The sequence below is a fragment of the Erythrolamprus reginae genome, chromosome Z (genome assembly GCF_031021105.1).
Source record: "Erythrolamprus reginae isolate rEryReg1 chromosome Z, rEryReg1.hap1, whole genome shotgun sequence".
Classification (NCBI taxonomy): domain Eukaryota; kingdom Metazoa; phylum Chordata; class Lepidosauria; order Squamata; family Dipsadidae; genus Erythrolamprus; species Erythrolamprus reginae.
The window spans coordinates 118907986-118927864 of record NC_091963.1 but is presented as its reverse complement, the minus strand read 5'-3'; the positions used below and the strand labels follow the sequence as shown (position 1 = coordinate 118927864).

Genomic DNA, 19879 nt, shown 5'->3' with positions numbered 1-19879 from the left:
TGGAATGTTTCAGTGACTTACTCTTGCTTTAGCGCCCAGCATGTGATACAGTATCAGCTATGGTGGGGTGCACAGACACACTCTTTATAAGTGATAAGTGGACTCAGTCAAGTATGCTTAATAACTCTGCTTCCTTTCCCTTCAGACAGGATCCTGGGTCCCCCACCCCATCCCTTCCCCAATTAACTACAAGGGAACATTTCCCACACAAGGGTATCAGGAAACCAATGAAATGCTTCATTTTCACGACCAGTTTATTTCTTTTGGGTATTTGCCCCATACACCAGGTACTACATATGGCAACTCCCTCTTATTTTCACTGTAAAACTCTTCCCTCCCTAAGGAGAAACCGTTCTCTGTTGTCTTGCCATGGTTGTTAAGTGAATCACTGCAGTTAGGTTAATGACGGAGGGCCCAGCTGTTTGCTGTTCGGGAAAATGAGGGAGTGAGATCTTTGGAGGAAAAAAAAGTTTTTGTTTTTCAACTTCTCCCTCTTCCCACTCAAGAAGGAAGGTGGGACCGATCACCGCTTCCCCCTCCGCCGAGTCTGAAGCAATGGAAGAAAGACGAGGACTGTTTTGGGAAGGAGGAGGAATCAAAAGTGCTTAGTAGCTCACGACTCAATTCTTTTGGCAGGGTCCCAGTCCAGCCATTGTAAGGCTTACGCTGAATCCAAAGACTCGCTATGGGGAAGCATGTCTGCTGGTGCTGCTGGGAGAGGTTCTGCCTCTTCCCCAGAAAGGTCTATTCGTGGACGTCCCAGATCTCAGACAGAAGTGGCGGAAGCTTCTTATCTTGAAGGCGCAAAGCAAAGACCTGCTCTGAGTGCACGCTGCTCAACGTCCGCAGGCTCACCAGCTTCATCAGCATGCGGGGGAACATCAGGTGGTCCTGCGGAAGGAAAGGGAGGCCAAAAGAGGTCGGGTGAAGGGCGTGGCGCCTTGAGTCAGAAGAATCTCGTTTGAGATTCCAAGTGGTTCAGAGCACTCAAAGGCCTGCCTTTAAATGTGAAGTGTCTGAGAAGAATACAAACTGATTAAATACCCAGCAAACTAACATAGAAACTAGTGATGGCAAATCTTTTTTTAGTTCACGTGCCAAAATTGTGTGTGTGTGTGTGTGTGTGCGTGTGTGTGTGCTAGCAAGCGGGCACGTGCCCACACTCAAGTAACAAGTGAATTTGTGATAGGAATGAGTGGTAAATTGGGATACAATTCACTTAACAAGTGAATTTTGCTTAGCAATGGAAATTTTGAGCTGAATTTTGGTCGTAAGTTGAGGACTACCTGTACCTGTAAGTTGAAAGAGGGTTTTTTAAAAAAAAATTAATCCTACCCAACTCTCTGAAAATAGTATGTATGTTTGACTATGGCCTATGAAAGATACATAATTTGCTAAGATACAACGAGAAGGAAAAAGGGAACCAGAATAATTGGTAAAAGGGAAGGAAGGAACCATTGGCCTACTCAGGCTCTTAACACAGTATCTAGTGAAAGCAGGACAGAATTGCACAATCCAAAAATGTTTCAGGAAGAACCCTTGTCTCCACACCCTACCATTCCCAGTCTAGCCATAGGAAACTGTTAGTAGGACCAGAGGCGATACTTCTAAAGTTTTCTATCTTTGGGGTTGCAGGATGGTGACATCCCTGGATAAATCAAGAAAACCATTTTTTCCATTTGGTAAGAGTGGGGGTTGAAGAGGTTTCAGTTTCAGAGCTGAAATAAATCTGTCGGAGACTTACCACACTTACTTTTCATTTTAAATTGGAAGCAAACCATGCCAATAATTCAGGCACTTTGCCACTGACATTTGCAATGTTGGGAAATTCTTGGCAAAAAAGAACTTCAAGGTTGGAAAAGGGCCTTATTCCACCTTTAAACCCAGGATGTTCAATACATTTTGTGTTATGCTTTAAATAGTAGTGGGTCTAGTGTAGTGTGCTACACAGTTTCAGCCAACTTTGAAGGAACGGTTGTGGTTCTTGAACTCTTAATATTAAAGGCTAATCTGAAGCAAACTTCCTTTGGATTCACAAAATTTATCCTCATAGTTTTGTGTCTTCAGCTGGATTGTTCCACTCTGCAATTCCTACTGGAACAGAAAACTCTCCCTTGCAGACAAAGAATTAGCACTTGCTCTGCCAAATCAATTAAAGTGAAAAGAAAAATGCCTATACAATACAGTAGTACCTCTAGATACGAGTTTAATTCGTTCCAGAACGGAGCTCGTATGTCGAACAACTCATATCTGGAACAAATGGCTTTAGACAACTCATATCTGGAACAAATGGTTTTTCCCCTCCGAGATAACCAGAAGCAAGGATTCTTGCGCCACCTAGTGGACACTCGGCTCGTATCCCGAATTTGAGCTCGGGTCTCGAAAAGAAATTTCTCTCCTCTCGTAACTTGAAATACTCGCATGTGGAGCAGCTCGTATCTAGAGGTACTACTGTACAGCCTTCTAAACACTGAATTCCTATCATTTGTGCCCAGCATAAAAATAATTAGTGGAGATGAGAGGTGTAGTACAGTGTACGGAGCAGGCTACTAATTTCCCAATCCCATCCTAGAATTTGCTAGGGACACCCAAATTTATGTTGCCTTAAGCCAGCTGTAGTCTTTGCAATCTAATAAAATGTGCTAAATCATGAGTTTTGCCTTGTGGTCATTCCTCAGACCAGGAGGAATGTTATTTTTTTTTAAATCAATTTTCCTCCACCCAATGATGATAATCTATCCCCTTTGCTCTATTGTTTTTCTCCCTCGGCATTCATCGCTGCTCCTCTGCCCCAATTCAGATACCTGTGGGCGATTGAGGTGGATGTAAGAACTGAGGGCCTCAATGTAGGGTTGCTGCAATGACTCTACCAGGCCATGGTCCTGCACATTCGGCCTGTCAGCAGAGAAGATGTTGATCGCAATGAGGAGGGCGTATTCGGCATCATCCAGCTGCAGCTGTCGCATGGCCCGGGAAAACTCAAATATGGGGTTGATGAATTCGACCTGAAGACCTTGTTTTGGGGGTGAGGGGATTGGAGAGGGAGAAAAACAAAACATTACGGAATGACTGATGTCATCTAACTTGCCATGTTCAGACCTCCAAGTGTATTTCTTGTTTGTTTTAGAGTTCTATCTTACCTCACTTTAGCTATTTTGCATTGCTCAAGCTTACGAGTGCTTCAAAGTATAAGTGTATAAAATAAATTAATAGTTTGGGCTGTAGATATAGACCTAAAGATTGGAAAGACCCGCCCAGAAGATGGCAATAGCAAACTATCCATAAAACAAGAAGCTAATTCATTATAAAGATAACTATCTTTTAAAAACAGAAAACAACATTGTACATTCATTAGAAAGTGATATAGGTTGAGCATGGTTAGTGGCACAAAATAATCTGAAAACCTGGCAGGCAAAATGCCTATCAGAATTTTTTTTAAAAGCCAGGCAGAAACAAGTGTTTTCTCCCTAACTAACCTGTCTTCACTAGCAGTAGGGTAGTTTTCTTTAGCTGAATTTAGGAAGCTGCTAGGTTAATAATAAATAATCTAGGTTGGAGGAATTCAAATATCAGCATTTTGAACTAGGCTTAAAAATTAATATACAGTACAACTAAGGCAACAAATGTTTACTATAAAGTAACTCTGACTATAGGCAAAAAGAAAATCTGTGAAGAACAAACACTTTTAAGTTTTTTAAGTACAAGTTCTTCCAAGCTTTCTTCCTACAGAAGAAAACATTATATAATGTGACACATAAACAACTATTTTTTAACAGAGGAAGGAAGATGGAAACTAAACTAGAGAGCCTGAACCAACACACTCTTTTTACTGCACAATAAGGATCCCAGAATCAAGACCAGATATGCAGAAGATACAAAGGACAATCAAGTCTCGCCGCATAGGTTCACCTCTGCAAAAGGATGATTAGAAACAAATGCTAACTCTCGTTAAATGTGACATCTCAGTGGTCTTTATGACACCCTTTTCATTTGAGATGTGAAACAAGGAATTGGGAGAAATCACTCAGAAATACATCACTGGTCCACCCAGATTAATCACTTGGGAAATATATTAGTATCCAGAATAGGATAGAATAGAACAGAATAGAATAGGATAGGACAGGATAGGATAGGACAGGATAGGACAGGATAGGACAGGAATAGAATAGAATTCTTTATTGGCCGAGTGTGATTGGTAACACAAGGAATTTGTCTCTGGTGCATATACTCTCAGTGTATATAAAATAAAAGATACATTTATCAAGAATCATAGAAACATAGAAGTCTGACGGCAGAAAAAGACCTCATGGTCCATCTAGTCTGCCCTTATACTATTTTCTGTATTTTATCTTAGGATGGATCTATGTTTATCCCAGGCATGTTTAAATTCAGTTACTGTGGATTTATCTACCACATCTGCTGGAAGTTTGTTCCAAGGATCTACTACTCTTTCAGTAAAATAATATTTTCTCATGTTGCTTTTGATCTTTCCCCCAACTAACTTCAGATTGTGTCCCCTTGTTCTTGTGTTCACTTTCCTATTAAAAACACTTCCCTCCTGGACCTTATTTAACCCTTTAATATATTTAAATGTTTCGATCATGTCCCCCCTTTTCCTTCTGTCCTCCAGACTATACAGATTGAGTTCATTAAGTCTTTCCTGATACGTTTTATGCTTAAGACCTTCCACCATTCTTGTAGCCCGTCTTTGGACCCGTTCAATTTTGTCAATATCTTTTTGTAGGTGAGGTCTCCAGAACTGAACACAGTATTCCAAATGTGGTCTCACCAGCATTCTATATAGTGGGATCATAATCTCCCTCTTCCTGCTTGTTATACCTCTAGCTATGCAGCCAAGCATCCTACTTGCTTTCCCTACCGCCTGACTGCACTGTTCACCCATTTTGAGACTGTCAGAAATCACTACCCCTAAATCCTTTTCTTTTGAAGTATTTGCCAACACTGAACTGCCAATACAATACTCAGATTGAGGATTCCTTTTCCCCAAGTGCATTATTTTACATTTGGAAACATTATTTTACATTTGGAAATCATGAGGTACAAAACTTAATGATTGTCATAGGGTACAAATACATGATATATATTTTTGAATATATTTCTGGGTAAGACATTTTATTTATTTAAACTTTACTCTAAACTAATTTTATTTAAAGTTCTGGGTAATTTCTTCATTTTGTATCTAATGGGAGTCATAATGTGCCAAGAATCCAAATGCCAGAAAAGTAACCGCGAAGATTTTGCTTTCAGTGTATATAAGGGAATAGGGTCTCTTCTTTAAGCAGAGATAAAACCATCTAGGACAATTTAATAAAACCTCTCTTTGTGAAATTTTATCAAATGAAATTTATGTGTGAAGAATGACTATTTATACCCTCAAAGGGACCTTCCCAAATCTGATTCTCTTTATATGTGTTTATATCAAAATTCCCATCACTCCCAGCCAGCTGATTCTTCTTGGGTGAGCCAGGAATTTTTTCGGAGTAACCTCTACTATTTCATGCATACCTGCTTCCCCGCCCCCTGCTCTCTCTCTGCAGATTTCTTCCCTACACTATTCCATCATGATTAACTTTTCACTTTTCACTCACCTGCCCGGTGAAAGTCATCCTTGCTGTATGTAAAATCTTTAAGAAATGTAATGCACTGAGTCTCATGATTATAGCGCCGGGCTGTCTCTAGTAACATGATCTAAGAAGATAAGCAAGTGTCAAAGAACAGCTATTGCCCTTCTTTAAAAAAACTAACATTTGTGGTATATGTTTAGGTAGGTAACGGTTTATACCACACATTTATTAATTCTCTGGAAAGCTAAGTTCTCCTTCCTTTTCTCTGCTTAAAAAAAATTGCATCCTTTCCCATTCTGAGGCCTAAAAAAGCAGAAGCAACACACAATGCAGTACACATTGCAATATAATAAAAGCAGTGTAACAGCAAGTATCATAAATAAATACCCACTCAGTATTCATAAAAAACGCTTTAAACTACAGCCTAATTCTCACAGACAACAACCTTTGTACCTGGACTATAAAACTTCAGAGCCACGTTTTAAAATTCTATTTGAAAAACTCTGAATAGAGAAATTATTGCTATTTTGCTTTAGGGTCAGGCGGTAATGATTTTTGTGAGCATGTCTGTGTAATTTGGTTTGGTGCATCATATATTGTTAATAATAGGATTGTTTATAGTAAAGGAATTCATTTGCCCAGCTGATCTAATATTGTGTCCATCAATGTTACTCGCCATCTTGAAGATGCGTGAACTTCAACTCTCAAAATGGCTGACTGGGGAATTCTGGGAATTGAAGTCCACACATCTTCAAGCTGTCAAGGTTGAAAACGCTAGTCTGTATCAATGGCAGCTGAATGCAAAAATTCTTTTGATGGAAAATCTTTTTCATCATTTGCTATCTGATCCTCTTTTGTTGGAAATATTACTGATTAATCTTGTTTGTGCAAAATATACACTATGCCAGTTTTCACTGAGTTATTACTACAGGGTGTAGAGTCTTTAACTACAGAAACATTTCCAGGTCAACAGCCCTAGGCAGCATAAGATTTTTAGCTCTTACAACTATAGAAGCAAGAGAAAGATCCTTGCTCACCTCAATGGTAGAAGCCTTCAGCAGTGCAATTTGGTCTTCCCGCGAGAGCTGCAGGAAGCCGGGTACTTGCTTGGCAAAGTCCACAATCTCTTGCACTGAAATGATGGCTAATTCTGTAAAATGGGCAAAGCGCTGCTGGCGTGCCTCCCGACTGTTGGGGTCGCTGCTCATTGGCCAGGGCTGGGAAGTAATGGGAAAAATAAGAGATAAGGGAGGAAATAAAAAGGGAATGAAGTTTGCCTAGTACACACAATGGCTTATCCAGAATAACAAAATTGGAAGGGACCTTGGTAGTCTTCTAATCCGAGGACCTTATACCAGTGATTTGGTTCACATGCGAAAAGGGTGTGGGTGCATTTGCTAGTACGCGCGCATGTGCCCACACCCATTCCCTCCCCTCATTTATGTGCACCCTCGCGCTGCCCATAGGCCTCACTGCCCCCCACACATGCACCCAGGCCTCACGAAAAAAGGGAAAAACAAGCCATACCGGCAAACTGGAAGTTTGGGAATACGGACTCCTGGTTTGCCCATTGGGCTGTTTTTTACACTCCGGGGCTTCAGGAAACTGAAGACCCCAATGGGTAAACTGGAAGTCTGTTTTTCCAAACTTCCTGTTTGCCCGTTAGGCAGTTTTTTGCACTCTGGGGATTTAGGGAGGCCTCCGGAAGGCAAAAAGGCCTTCCCCAAGGCCGAAAATCAGCTGACTAGCGCATACATGCTGACATAGGGCAACACCTCATGTGCCTTCCGATTTGGCTTTGTGTGCTGCTTGTGGTACTTGTGCCATAGGTTCGCCATCACGGCCCTACAACAGTGTTTCCCAACCTTGGCAACTTGAAGATATTTGGACTTTAACTCCCAGAATTCCCCAGCCAGCAACACTACCCTATACTATTTCAGACAAATGGTTGTCTAATCTCTTTTTATAACCATGGAAATCACAGTGTAACTTACCCAGAAACTATTAGGATAGGAAAGCTGCTCTAGAAAGCCATTAAGACTATTGCCTGCCTTTCCCATAGGCCCCAGCCTTAGAACTAGTCAGGACTTGAAATCAATTTAGGGCTCTCTCTCTCACACACAAAGACGTACCGTGACTTTGGGCTGATCGCTAAAACTCCTCTTGTTGCACTGCTGTTGGGCCGCCACCAACTGTTGGATCATGCCCTCCTGCTGTGGGGTAAGAGGAACTGGCTCAGGTTGAGATAAAGCAGGATCACAGAGCAACGGAGGTACTCGAAGTACTTCGCCTCCATCTTTCTCCCCAGCTGGAACCCCATCAGCCTCGTGCTTAGAGGTCTTCTTCTTGCGGATTTGTTCTTCTGAAAGAACACCTGGAGACAGAGAGGGAGGCTGGCATGAAAACTTCAGCAGGGAATTCCAGATGCACTTAGCATTCTGATGAACCATCTTTCTCCACTGTGGGATGCACTGCCCAGGAAATTTTCTGCCTCATTATTGTTTTCCCTCAGAGTGCAATCCAATTCGTCCTATTGACTCAAAGCTTTGCACTTTCAGCATTTTTTTTCCGTTTTGATGTTTGTAACTTGAGGGTTTCTTGCTGATAAGGCTCATTCGGCCTATCAAATATGGGCCTACTTCAACTCCCATCATTTCTCACTATTGGCTATTTTGGCTTAGTCTTTGGCGCCATCTGGTGGGCCCACAGATTCCTCATTCCTGCATCAATGTTTCTCAACTGGAGCAACTTTTGAGGTATGTAGATTTTAATTCCCAGAGTTCCCTAGCTGGGTTAGTTGGCGAATTCTTGAGGAGTTGAAGTCCGCACATCTTAAAGTTGCTCTGGTTGAGAAACTAGAGTCCTAGAGGAAGGGTAGGTAAAGTTGGCTCTTCTATAACATGTGGACTTCAACTCCCAGAATTCCTGAGCTTGCAAGTTATAGAAGAGCCAACTTTGCCTACCCCTGTCCTAGAGCACTCAATCTTTAAAACTTTAAAACTGCAAATTGTGCAAAACACAGCCGCATGAGCTATAGTGGAGCTACCAAGATCTGCCCACATTTCAACATCACTCTGTGAGCTGCATTGGTTGCCAATTGGTCTCCGGACGCAATTCAAAGTGCTGGTTATGACCTATAAAGCCCTACATGGCTTAGGACCAGATTACCTCCAGGACCGCTTTCTGCTGCATGAGTCCCAGTGACCGGTTAGGTCCCACAGAGTCAGCTTTCTCCAGGTCCTGTCAGTCAGACAATGTCGGCTGGCAGAGCCTAGGGAAAGAGCCTTCTCTGTGGAGGCCCCGGCTCTCTGGAACGAACTCTCTCCGGAGATACATACCTCCCCCTCCCCCCTGGTCTTTCGTAAAGCTCTTAGGACCTACCTCTGCCAGCGGGCATGGGAGCCATGAGTGATGACATTGTCTCCAGCCGATACTATGTATTATTGAATTGGATGAATGTGCATGACTGTGTATGGAATTTTTAATACTTTTTAGTAATTTGAATAATTCTTTTATAGTATTTTTAGATTTCTTTACATATTGTTGCATTCATAATGTTCTCACCTCGAGAAGGACAGCATAGAAATCAAATAGATAGATAGATAGATAGATAGATAGATAGATAGATAGATAGATAGATAGATAGAACGTCAATGAAGCATTTAGAATTCTGGGAGCAAATAGGGAAAACATTTCCTTCCTACTTTCTATTTCCAACCTTTTTATTCCATTAGGATGATCCTTGCTAGTCTGCTGCTTCTGTTCCTCCCCCCCCAGACAGATCAATCCCTTCCAAGCTGAAACCACCATTTGTTTTTTAAAGAATTGTCCCCCTATAGGACCACAGGACCCAGCAGGACCCACTCTTGGAAATCATGATGATGAAAGCAATGGCTTTGCTCTGCACCAGGACAGTTCCCATTCTTAGCTAGGCCCTGAATAAGTAACCTTGACTGGTTGTCGTGGCTAAGGTCCCATGACTCACATTCTTCCCGCATCCCTGCTTGTCGGCATTTTTTCAGCCGGCATTCCTGGCACTTCCGCCGCATGTACATGTCCATGTGACACTGCCCATTGCCCTTGCAGGTATACTGAGCCCCTTTGATGAGGCTACGCCGGAAGAAGCCCTTACAACCCTCACAACTCAGGACGTTGTAGTGGAAACCCGAGGCCTTGTCTCCGCACACGCTGCAGACTTCGTCCCCCAGCATCTTGGGGGCAGGGCCTTTTTTGCGTTTACGGGCTGGCTCCTCAGCTGCAGAGGAAGAGAGAGAAAACCAAAAATAATTACTGTGAGAAGAGAAACAGGGGACTCCTCCCCACTTAATTGGCGTTAATTTCGATGTTTTTAAAGCACTCCTATGCCTAGATATTGCACAAAGTGTGCATTTGGTTTATACTTATCCCCTCTATCATCTTCAGAGGCAATCATTTGGCAACATTAAAAAAAAAAAGATAAGCAACCCGGAGTCATAATTGAACATATAAGACTGATAACAGTAGAGATTGCATTTTATTGTGGTTAGTGTTAAGCAGAGTTTCTCAAACTCAGCAACTTTAAGATGTGTGGACTTCAACTCCCAGAATTCCCTATTCAGCGTAGTTCCTGCTATATCCGATTAGGCAGGCAAACTTAACCCTGCTGTTCTGTTCGAAAACACACCCTAATGTTATGTTCCCGGGTCTATTTGACCCGGACCACAAATTGTTCATTTTAGGTACTTATATTTGGTCTTTTTGAAAGCTTTTTTTTTACTTGGAAGCAAGTTTGAACATTTCTGCACACATTGAAATGAAAAAAAGTAATGCTTATTGGTTTATTTTGCTGATAAAATGCGCCCCCCCCCCCTGTTTTTGTGAAATGTTTTTCAATTTATGGATAGGTTTGCTTGCAAAATGCGTTCTATTTTACTAAAGTTGGTATGGGATTGGTAGCTTGAACATTTCTGAACATAATGATATGAAAATTGAACTGGAAAAATTGATGCATATTTATTTATTTTGCACATAAAAGTCTCCCCCCCCATGTTCAATTATTTCAATTTATGTAAAAATTATGCTGTTAATTTCAAACTTACATACTTGTTTTTAGTAAAATGGATTTCTTTCATAAAAGTAGTTGTCTGGCTATCATGTGCTTGCTTTTAAAAAGGATATTCCAAATATTTCTAACCAAATATATATAAAAAGTGAAAATAATGGCACACAGCAAGGCTGATGGGTGTGTGTGTGACCCTTTTGTCACCAAAATAAACAAATAAGAATCATTTTTTTCAGTTCATTTCTACTTTTCTTATGATCAGGAATGTTCAATTTAGAATATCAAAACTTTTGGAGGGAAATTCCTTAGAGATTTGTAGCCTAAACCTGACACGAAATTCTGAAAAAATGGGGGTGGGGCTTTTTGATCAAAATAAAAATATATGCATCAATTTATTTCACTTCAATTTTCATATCATTACGTTCATAAATGTTCAAACTAGTTTCCCAGTGAAAAAAGTTTTTCAAAAAGACCAAATTCAAATACCTAAAAAAAATTCTTTTTGGTCCGGGTTGTATACGACCAGAAACAGACTCGACGTGATTTTTTTTTTTTGCCCAGAAAAAAATTAGCCCCCACCCCAAAAATATTTTATGATGATCAGCAATGTTAAATTGAGTAAATGAATGCCTAAGATATTAAAAATATTTCTGATTTGGAGCCTAAAATTCTTTTTAAAGTGAAAATTGTTGCAAGCAGCCCGGGGGGGGGGGGTTATTTCTGATTTTAAAAAACCAATAAGCATCATTTCTTTCAGTTCATTTATATTTTTCTTATATTCAGAAATGTTCAAACTACCAATCCCACACCACCTTTGTAAAATTGAACCCATTTTGCAAGCTAAACTATAAATTGAAAAAAAGTTCACAAATAAAGGGGGGGCTGCCTTTTATGATCAAAATAAAGCAATATGCATACTTTTTTTCAGTTCAATTTTCATATCATTGTGTGCAGAAATGTTCAGACTACTTTCCAAGTGAAAAAGGCTTTCAAATTGACCCCACATAAGCTCTTCAAATGAAGAATTTTCGGTCAGGGTCAGGGCAACCCGGAAACAGACCTTTAGGGACTTTTTTTTTTTTCAGCAAGAAAGAACACCCCCTCCCCCAAAAAAATTTCTCATAGAGAGAACCCCTGAAATGATGCAAAGTCATGAAATTGCAAGTTTCAGATATGCAGGGAAATTTTTTTACAGGATCTCAAACTTTGATTTCAGGTCTCACAGGCCTGAACAGAACAGCATAATCACTCTAAGTCCTCCTTTTCAAGTGGTAGCTGGCTACAAAGTCAGACTATTCGTGAAAACAGAAGCTTTTTCTCTCGATCCATTTATTTACTGTAATCGCTTGGTAACACAATCTTTGAAAACACAACAATCTTTGAAAACACAACAATCTTTGAAAACACTTGTTTGGTTCTAGGCTTTTATATCATGTTGAAAGTGTTTCGATGGTATTTAGTGGTTTGTGGCTTCCATATTCCTGTGAAAATATGTGGTTATTATCTGTTTCTTTCAGTTCCCGAAAGTCTTGAGTGCAATCTTTGTAGCCGCTACATATGTTGCTATATATGAATTATAACTTTTAATGAGGATATAATGGGCAAGTTAAAAATTATAGTAACTGAAATAATTAAATGACCAATTTAATTAAGTATTAATCAAATTTCATTTTTGACAAAACCAATTATTTTTGAGAATGATGCTTCAACAAGAAAAGAGTTTGTTCTTTTGTACCACCCATACCAGTATAATTACTTAGTCATTTTCACTTGATGGAGGAATAGTCATTAGGACAGGCTGCATAAGTACATTATCCCTAAAATAAAATAAAATTCACTGCAGTCTGGCTTATTATTTCATACAAACTAGTCATTTTCTTCAAATTTCCATACTGAAAAGCAACATACAAACATTTAAAACATAAAACATGGACTTTTGCTCAGAATCCTTACTATACCTGTACAGAAAGTCCTTGATTTATGGCTGGTTAGTTGGGAACAGACCTACATCCCCCCCCACTGCCGTCACATGACTGTATTTCAGACATTTACAGCTGTTTACAGTGTCTTGTATTATGCGACCACATTTTATGTTTTTGCCAAAAATTCTCATTTAATCCCAGTTTTCAACAAAACCGGGTCCACGGTGAACCACTGCTTCGGATTAATGACTATGGCAGTTACTTTAAGGGTCGCTGCAAAACAGGTTGTAAAAATCAGGTCGGTCATGTGGGCAACCTGATTTATAGCCATCACAAGTTAAAACTGTGATGGGCATGCTTATTACAATCGTACTTCAGGGCTATCCATAATAGTGATTTCCTCAATAATATTCCCCTAATACACTTCAGATTGCTGAATCGGTTATTCTGCTCACCAATGCTTTGCGTAGAACTTTCGCCATCGTCTGTGCAAATTACTTCAATTTTCACTGTATTCCGAGACTCTGTCTTTGCCACTGACCATTCGTTTTTGATCTGTGAATTGGGCTCCCCACAATCTGTTTCTTTGAAGGAGAAGAAGGTGGAAGAAGGAAGAAGAAAGAAGAAGGTGGAGGTGGAGGAAAAAGGAAAGGAGGTGGAAAGAAGAAGAAGAAGAAGAAGAAGAAGAAGAAGAAGAAGAAGAAGAAGAAGAAGAAGAAGAAGGAAGAAAAAGATTATTATTATTATTATTATTATTATTATTATTATTATTATTATTATTATTAAACTTTAAAAAGTTTAAGCAATGATTCTATTAAGCTTACCTTGTGGGTTTCATTAAGCTTACCTTGTGATAGCTGAGGTTCATTGGTGCCTATTTTGGCCATCTCAGGGCATGGGCCACAGCAGCATTATATAGTTAGGCTTGAAATCAGACAACAAAACAGTCTCTTGGAGTTCAGCTTCTTCAGTCCTCTTTCATTTCTTCAGGAAAGACAAAAGTCCTACCATTCTCCATCTTGTCTTGGTAGAAATACTTTACCTCAAAAGTTGTGCTCTCCTGCCTGATAGGAAAAAGAGTCCATATGCGCCCACGTGCGCTCTCAACCAATTCTGCAAACAACATAGGGAAACTGTTGTTTTGTGGATCAAAAATAGCTACTTTCTGAAACAGATAAGTCAGAATTACTAAGGACAGATCATCAAGCTCTTATCTATGATGGCTCCATGGAATATCCATATTTGGAAAAGCACATCCGCGGATTCTAGATGCTGGCAGCAATAGCATAAATAAGTTGTTTCTTCATACTCTACTTGTGATGAGGCCCTTTTAGAAATACATCACTAGATTGCCTTTATCTTAATTGAGCACAAGTTTACTTCTACAACAATGATTAGGAAACTGTGTACGTTCAACTAAATTTCAAAGACCTCAGCAAGTAAGCAAATCATAAGCAAGGAATGCTTCCCTTTCCCACAATAGGAAACAAATGATAATAGAGATGGGGGAGGCGGACAGGGATGGTGAGTGTCAAACAGAAAAAGGGGAGAGAGGAAAAAAACTTCCACCCGCATGTAACTCTTACTAAGGTGAATAAAGTGCATAAAATATAACTATTAATAGACTTTTCCCCACAAATACAGTGTTCCCTCGATTTTCGCAGGTTCGAACTTCGCGAAAAGTCTATACCACGGTTTTTCAAAAATATTAATTAAAAAATACTTCGCGGGTTTTTCCCCTATACCACGCGTTTTCCCACCCGATGGCGTCATGTGTCATTGCCAAACTTTCATCTGCCTTTAATAAATATTTTTTTTAATAAACTTTAATAAATAGACATGGCGAGTAATAATCTAAATGGTTTCTAAGGGAATGGGAAATTGCAATTTAGGGGTTTAAAGTGCTAAGGGAAGGCTGGTGACACTGTCCATAGCCAAAAATAGTGTATTTACTTCCGCATCTCTACTTTGCGGAAATTCGACTTTCGCGGGCGGTCTTGGAACGCATCCCCCGCAGAAATCGAGGGAATACTGTACACCAAAGTGAAAAAATTCCCTATCCTCATACTATATCCGTGACGACAAACCTATGGCACGCTGAATCATTTCTCTGGGCACACAAAACCGTCGCCCTTTGCTCTTTCAGGTTCCAGTGCGCTGGCCAGCTGGTTTTCATGCGCATCAGAAACCAGAACAGCAGCCAACCATTGCGCATGCATGGTCCAGGAAGATGGTCTTCCTGTTTCCATTGTGTGCATGCGCACTGGCCAGCCGGTCTGGTCTCTGGCACTCATGCGTGTGCCAAAAGATGTGGAGAGAGGATCCTGGTGGTCTCTTCCTAAAGGAGCAGAGCAAGATAATCCGGGCTTCCCTCCCTCCCTACCAGCTTCTTGTGCACCCCAGGTGGTCCAAAGTAGACAAGCAGCCTGTGATTGCAGGGTGGTGGTGGGGGCTGCCTGCGCAGATAACCCTATGTCTGCCATCGAAGTGAGGCCGAGGTGCCCCTTTGTTGTCTCTACCAGCTGCGTGAGTCCCTTGGGCCATAGTTCCCTCTAAGATGAGCAGTGAGCAATCGCTCACTTAAAAATCATCATCAACTCAGAGTTTTCCAAACCTGCCCAGAAGCCGAGAGGGAAAGAGTGAGAGGGAAGGAGAGAGAGAGAGAGGAAGAGAGAGAAACAGATAGAAAAAAGAGAGGAAGGAAAAGATAAAGAAAAAGAATGGGAGTAAGGAAGAGAGAAAGAAAATCAAAATCTAGTTTGAAACTAGCTCAACTATTTAAGTGGCATTTTGATATTGATAGAGTTGCCCTATTATGAGCTCACTGTTATAGACACACAGTACAGTATTTTATTTTGAAATTCTCTGAGGCAAAACAGGGTGGGTTATTTATTTATTTATTTATTTGTTTGTTTGTTTGTTCGTTCATTCATTCATTTATTTAATATTTCTGTGCTGCCCAGTCCCGAAGGGACTGCCGCTCAGACACTATACTTTTCCGCCCACCCCCCCAAAAAATTAGAGGGAACACTGCCTTGGGCTGCGGGTCCCCTGGGCCAATGTTTCCCAACCTTGGCAAGTTGAAGATATCTGGACTTCAACTCCCAGAATTCCCCAGCCGAATTTTGGGAGTTGAAGTCCGAATATCTTCAACTTGCCAAGGTTGGGAAACACTGCCCTGGGCTTCCTGTCTCCGGCATTCCTTCTGTGCAGCCCTACCAACCGCCCAGCCAGCAAATGCTGCCCGACGCACCTGAGCCAGCCTGTCGCTCTTGCCCTTCTCCCTTCAGCTACTGCTGCTCTTCTGGAGCGGTGGCGGGGGGAGAGTGTCTGCTGCTGGCAGAGGAACAGCAGCTCCAAGCGGGGCAACATTTGCTGGCTGGGCAGCCAGTGCCACTACGCAGGAGGAACACTGGAGACAGGCTGCCCAGGAGATCTGTGCAGCTGGTGGCATGGGCAGAGGTGTATCTCGGCCCCACTTTGATGGCAGGCACAGGGTCATCTGCGCAGGCAGCCCTCACTGGCTTCTGGTCAGCCAAAGCCCCGTCAGCTGCACCTGGTTGGACTGTGGCTCCCAGCGGGGAGGACTCCAGGCAAGGCCACCTATTCAGCGGTTCTCCAGCCATTGCTGGTTCGCCAGCTATTGAGAAAGCCTATATAATGGCTTTTGAGGTGGCAGGGCCGAGAGGGCTGACACTGGCTGAAGAATGGCTGCTCCTTTGTCCCACCAGGGAACAGACCGGTAGAGCAGTAAAAGGAACACCTGCCCTCTTGGAAAAGGGGGGGGGGGGCACATTCACAGTAAGGGGTTGCATGTGCGCATGAGCAGTGCATGGGGGGTCATGTGTGCATATGCAAATGGGGGCACCCACTGTATTATGTATGCCGGCACATGTGAGCCCAACAACGCTCTCGCGCTTGGACTTTTGGCACGCAATGCCAAAAAGGTTTGCCATCACTGTCTTATATCAATAGTTCCTCAAATCTTTCATTTTTGCACCTTGCACTATTTGTACCATGTCAAAGCCCCAAACCCCCACCCCCATTTCATCATTTATCCACAGGCAAAAGCTGTTTCTTTCCTTTACCTGACCTTCTTTTCCAAAACTGTTACTCACCCACATTTGCTCTACATCAAACATTCCATGAGAAATTTATCCAAGATGGGGAAATTGTCTTTAAATCCTCTCATCTTTCCCGCCCGCCCCCCAATATGGAAAGATATTCAGCTAATATACAACCACATAGCAGGGTTTATGGCGGGGGCACAGCAGCAGTTATTAGGAACCAAATTACTGTCTGAAGGTAAAATGTAGCCTGAAAGAAGAAAGAGAAAGAAGATATCAGCAAATCCCCTTATTGTAGACCATAATATATGATTATGTGAAGGGCATAAGGCAGTGTGACTCACTAATACTTAGTTTTCAGCATGTTGGTAAGGGTTTCCTCTTATATGTTTAGCAGTATTAAAATAAAAAGTGAGTAATCTGTGGCTCAGAGCCACATACAGAACTTAGAATACTTGGGGGGGGGCTGTTTGGGGGGTGTTGGCAACCTGATTTCAATTATATTATTGAATTATATTTTCTTGCTCTTTTCTCATATGAGAAACTCATAAAAATTATTACTGAAGTCTAAAAGAAGTTAAACAACATTTTTGGACAGCTAAAAACAACAACAATCCTCTCACTCCAAAGTCCTCCCTGCAAAAAGCCAGGAAAAGATTTCAGGGATAACTTAGGTATTCAGAATTCTGGCTAGCTATGACAAAACCCCCATAAAAAATCCATGTACATCTATAGTATCTATTGTATTCTTTTGTTACCCTATCTTTGCAACAAACACTAATGTAATACCTCAATAATAATGTAATACCTCAAACAAATCAATCTTTAAAAAAAAAAAAAACGAATCAGAATTCCTGTTACAAATGCTTTTTTAAAAACTGAACGTTTCAGGCATTCCTTCTCCAAAGGCAATTTTAAACACAGATATTCATAGTGCTGACGTCCAGAATTATTATCTTAACATACAATCTGAATGAAGGCTGATGTAAAAGTTGTAAAACTTTCAAAAGAGAGGTGAAATTAAAACCGGAGCCCTCAGGATTTTTTAACTCTATTTTTAAAGAGTTTTTTCTTCAGCAAATAACTTCTCAAAGCAAACTCCTGGGAAGGCCTGGCATTCCTCCAAGCTAACGATCTACCCCTTATTGGAAACTGACGTCTCCTCCCACTGGCTAGTTGCACTCCTATAGCAAACGGTTTGAAAGCGTTGGTTTCACACCTCTTCCCCTCTATCCTGATCCCCTCCTTTAAAAAGCAGGGCCAGGATTTATTTCACTTTCCCAAGTTCTCTGCCTACCGCCCGCTCAACGAGTCGGAGGAGTAATCTGGGGATCCTCCCTGCTCAAAAGCCCCAAACACCGCTCCAGCCTCACTCAGAAAACCTTCCTTGACCCCGTATAGGATTTACCCCCGAGGAGACCAATACGGGACGAAGGAGTTAACGGGATGCAAGCAGCTGAGATCCGCCTGGACAGAGCGGAGGGAGGGGGGAGGGAGGGAGTGCAGCTTTACTTTCCAGATTTGCCCGATAGGCTGCGATTTATGGAATCGGGAGTCCAGCCACTACAATTCCCATCCTGCGCTAGGTGGATAACCACGCAATCTCGCTCTCCCGCGTACGATACTTGGAGACCACTCTTTACCTTCTGCTCTCTCGGGGAGTCCCACCACTTGCCCTAAACCAGTGAAAACGCTTCTTTCGCATACAGAAGCGAGGCGCTTCCGGGAACCCTGGGCGGACGTCACTTCCTTTCCAACGTGGGGGGAAACCACCCCTTCCAAGAGGAAGGCGCGTTCGTCCTCTTCGTCGGGTCTGCGTTTTCCAGCGGAACTGCCAGCTGTATTCGCGGGGGTTGCACAATACCGAGCGGGGGTGGAACCGGGAAGGAGATGATGAGCTCTTTGTGCTTCCAGAAAAAGAAGGAGGGGGGCGGCGGCGGAGAGAAGAGGAGTTGTGCAACTCAGGCTCCATTTAAGCCACATCACAAGATGCTGATTTCGCAGCCTCGTTTATATCCACTTTGCTGGGTGGCAAGTGCGTGGATTTGATATGCGATTCTTTAAAATAGAATAGAATTCTTTATTGGCCAAGTGTAATTGGACACACAAGAGATTTGTCTTTGGTGCAGATGCTCTCAATGTACATAAAAGAAAATGTACATTTGTCAAGAATCATGAAGTACAATACTTAATGATTGTCATAGGGGGTCAAATAAGCAATCGGGCAACAACTTCAATGGTTGATGGTTCATTCTTCAGCCACGGGAATCAAGGGTGGTTTTTTTGGCAGTCTCTAGATTGCTTTTCACAACTTCTTTAGGCAAGAATAGTGCTGTGCTATTTATGTATTTGTTTGTTTGTTTGTTTGATTTATATGCTGCCCCTCTCCAAGGACTCAGAGTGACTTACGACATATAAAAAGAATACAATACAGATACCTAAATCCAATTAATTTACATTAACTATCTAAAAACCCCAATTACATTAAAAGTCAATCATTCACATTCAAACAAAAGACATACATTGTATTTGTCAGCCAGGGGGCTAGGGTCTAATTGCCCCAAACCTGCTGGCATAAATGAGTCTTCAAACTCTTACGGAGTCTGCTAACATCTTGTAAAGAAAAGCTATAAAATATTATAAAATATATTATAAAATATTTTATAGATAGCATTTACCACCTGCTAGGTTAGCTAAAATAATCAAAAATGTCTAGTAAATGTTGGAAATGTAACAAAAAATCTGGCACATATTATAATCTGGTGGATTTGAGCTAAAGCAAAAAAAATGTGGACCCAAATACACATGTGGCTAGAAAAGATGTCAGGAACACATGTAGATTTTAAACCTGAACTTTTAAAATGAGAAAACTTAGATAAATACTTATATTTAATATTGCATGTATTAGCAGCAGCAAGGATTGTATTTGGGCAGCACTGGAAAAATGAAGAAATATCACTAGATGAAGAGATAAGTAAGAAGTTATTGGACCATGCAGAAATTGACAGACTTATTGAAGATTAAACAGAAAGAAGATAAAGAATACTGTACTACCAAATGTGGGATTTATCTTATCAATGGATGGGAAAAATGGGTAAAGATTGGGAATATAATTTGTATTGTTAAGAAAACAAAACAACCTAGGCAATACAATATTTATTAAGCACTAATTAAATGTAATAATAGAAAATTAATAAAATTTTATTTAAAAAAGGAAAATGCCATTAATTAAAGTTTTGTCTTCCTAAGAAGCAACCCTTGGAT

General features: G+C 41.1%; 2 protein-coding genes across 5 annotated transcripts in view; one reads left to right on the top strand and one right to left on the bottom strand.

Annotated features, from left to right (window-relative positions):
* RUVBL2 (RuvB like AAA ATPase 2) overlaps positions 1 to 19879 on the top strand; it is a 615067-nt gene that overhangs the window by 556911 nt on the left and 38277 nt on the right. The gene's annotated exons all lie outside the window — the stretch shown is intronic.
* On the bottom strand, positions 237 to 18599 carry NR1H2 (nuclear receptor subfamily 1 group H member 2). 4 transcript variants are annotated; one of them, XM_070729718.1, is made up of 10 exons: positions 18259 to 18599; positions 16667 to 16865; positions 13396 to 13661; positions 13004 to 13132; positions 9571 to 9840; positions 7718 to 7959; positions 6623 to 6802; positions 5610 to 5709; positions 2805 to 3013; positions 237 to 891 (listed from the first exon to the last, which is right to left on the bottom strand). In XM_070729718.1, exons 3-10 carry the CDS (start codon positions 13433 to 13435, stop codon positions 745 to 747), a joined length of 1317 nt encoding a protein of 438 aa, XP_070585819.1. In that variant the 5' UTR covers positions 13436 to 13661; positions 16667 to 16865; positions 18259 to 18599; the 3' UTR covers positions 237 to 744. The 4 variants fall into 4 exon arrangements, with proteins under 4 accessions (XP_070585819.1, XP_070585823.1, XP_070585820.1 ...); XM_070729722.1 differs by having other exon boundaries at positions 13004 to 13126; positions 18259 to 18340; XM_070729719.1 differs by having other exon boundaries at positions 13396 to 13612; positions 18259 to 18340.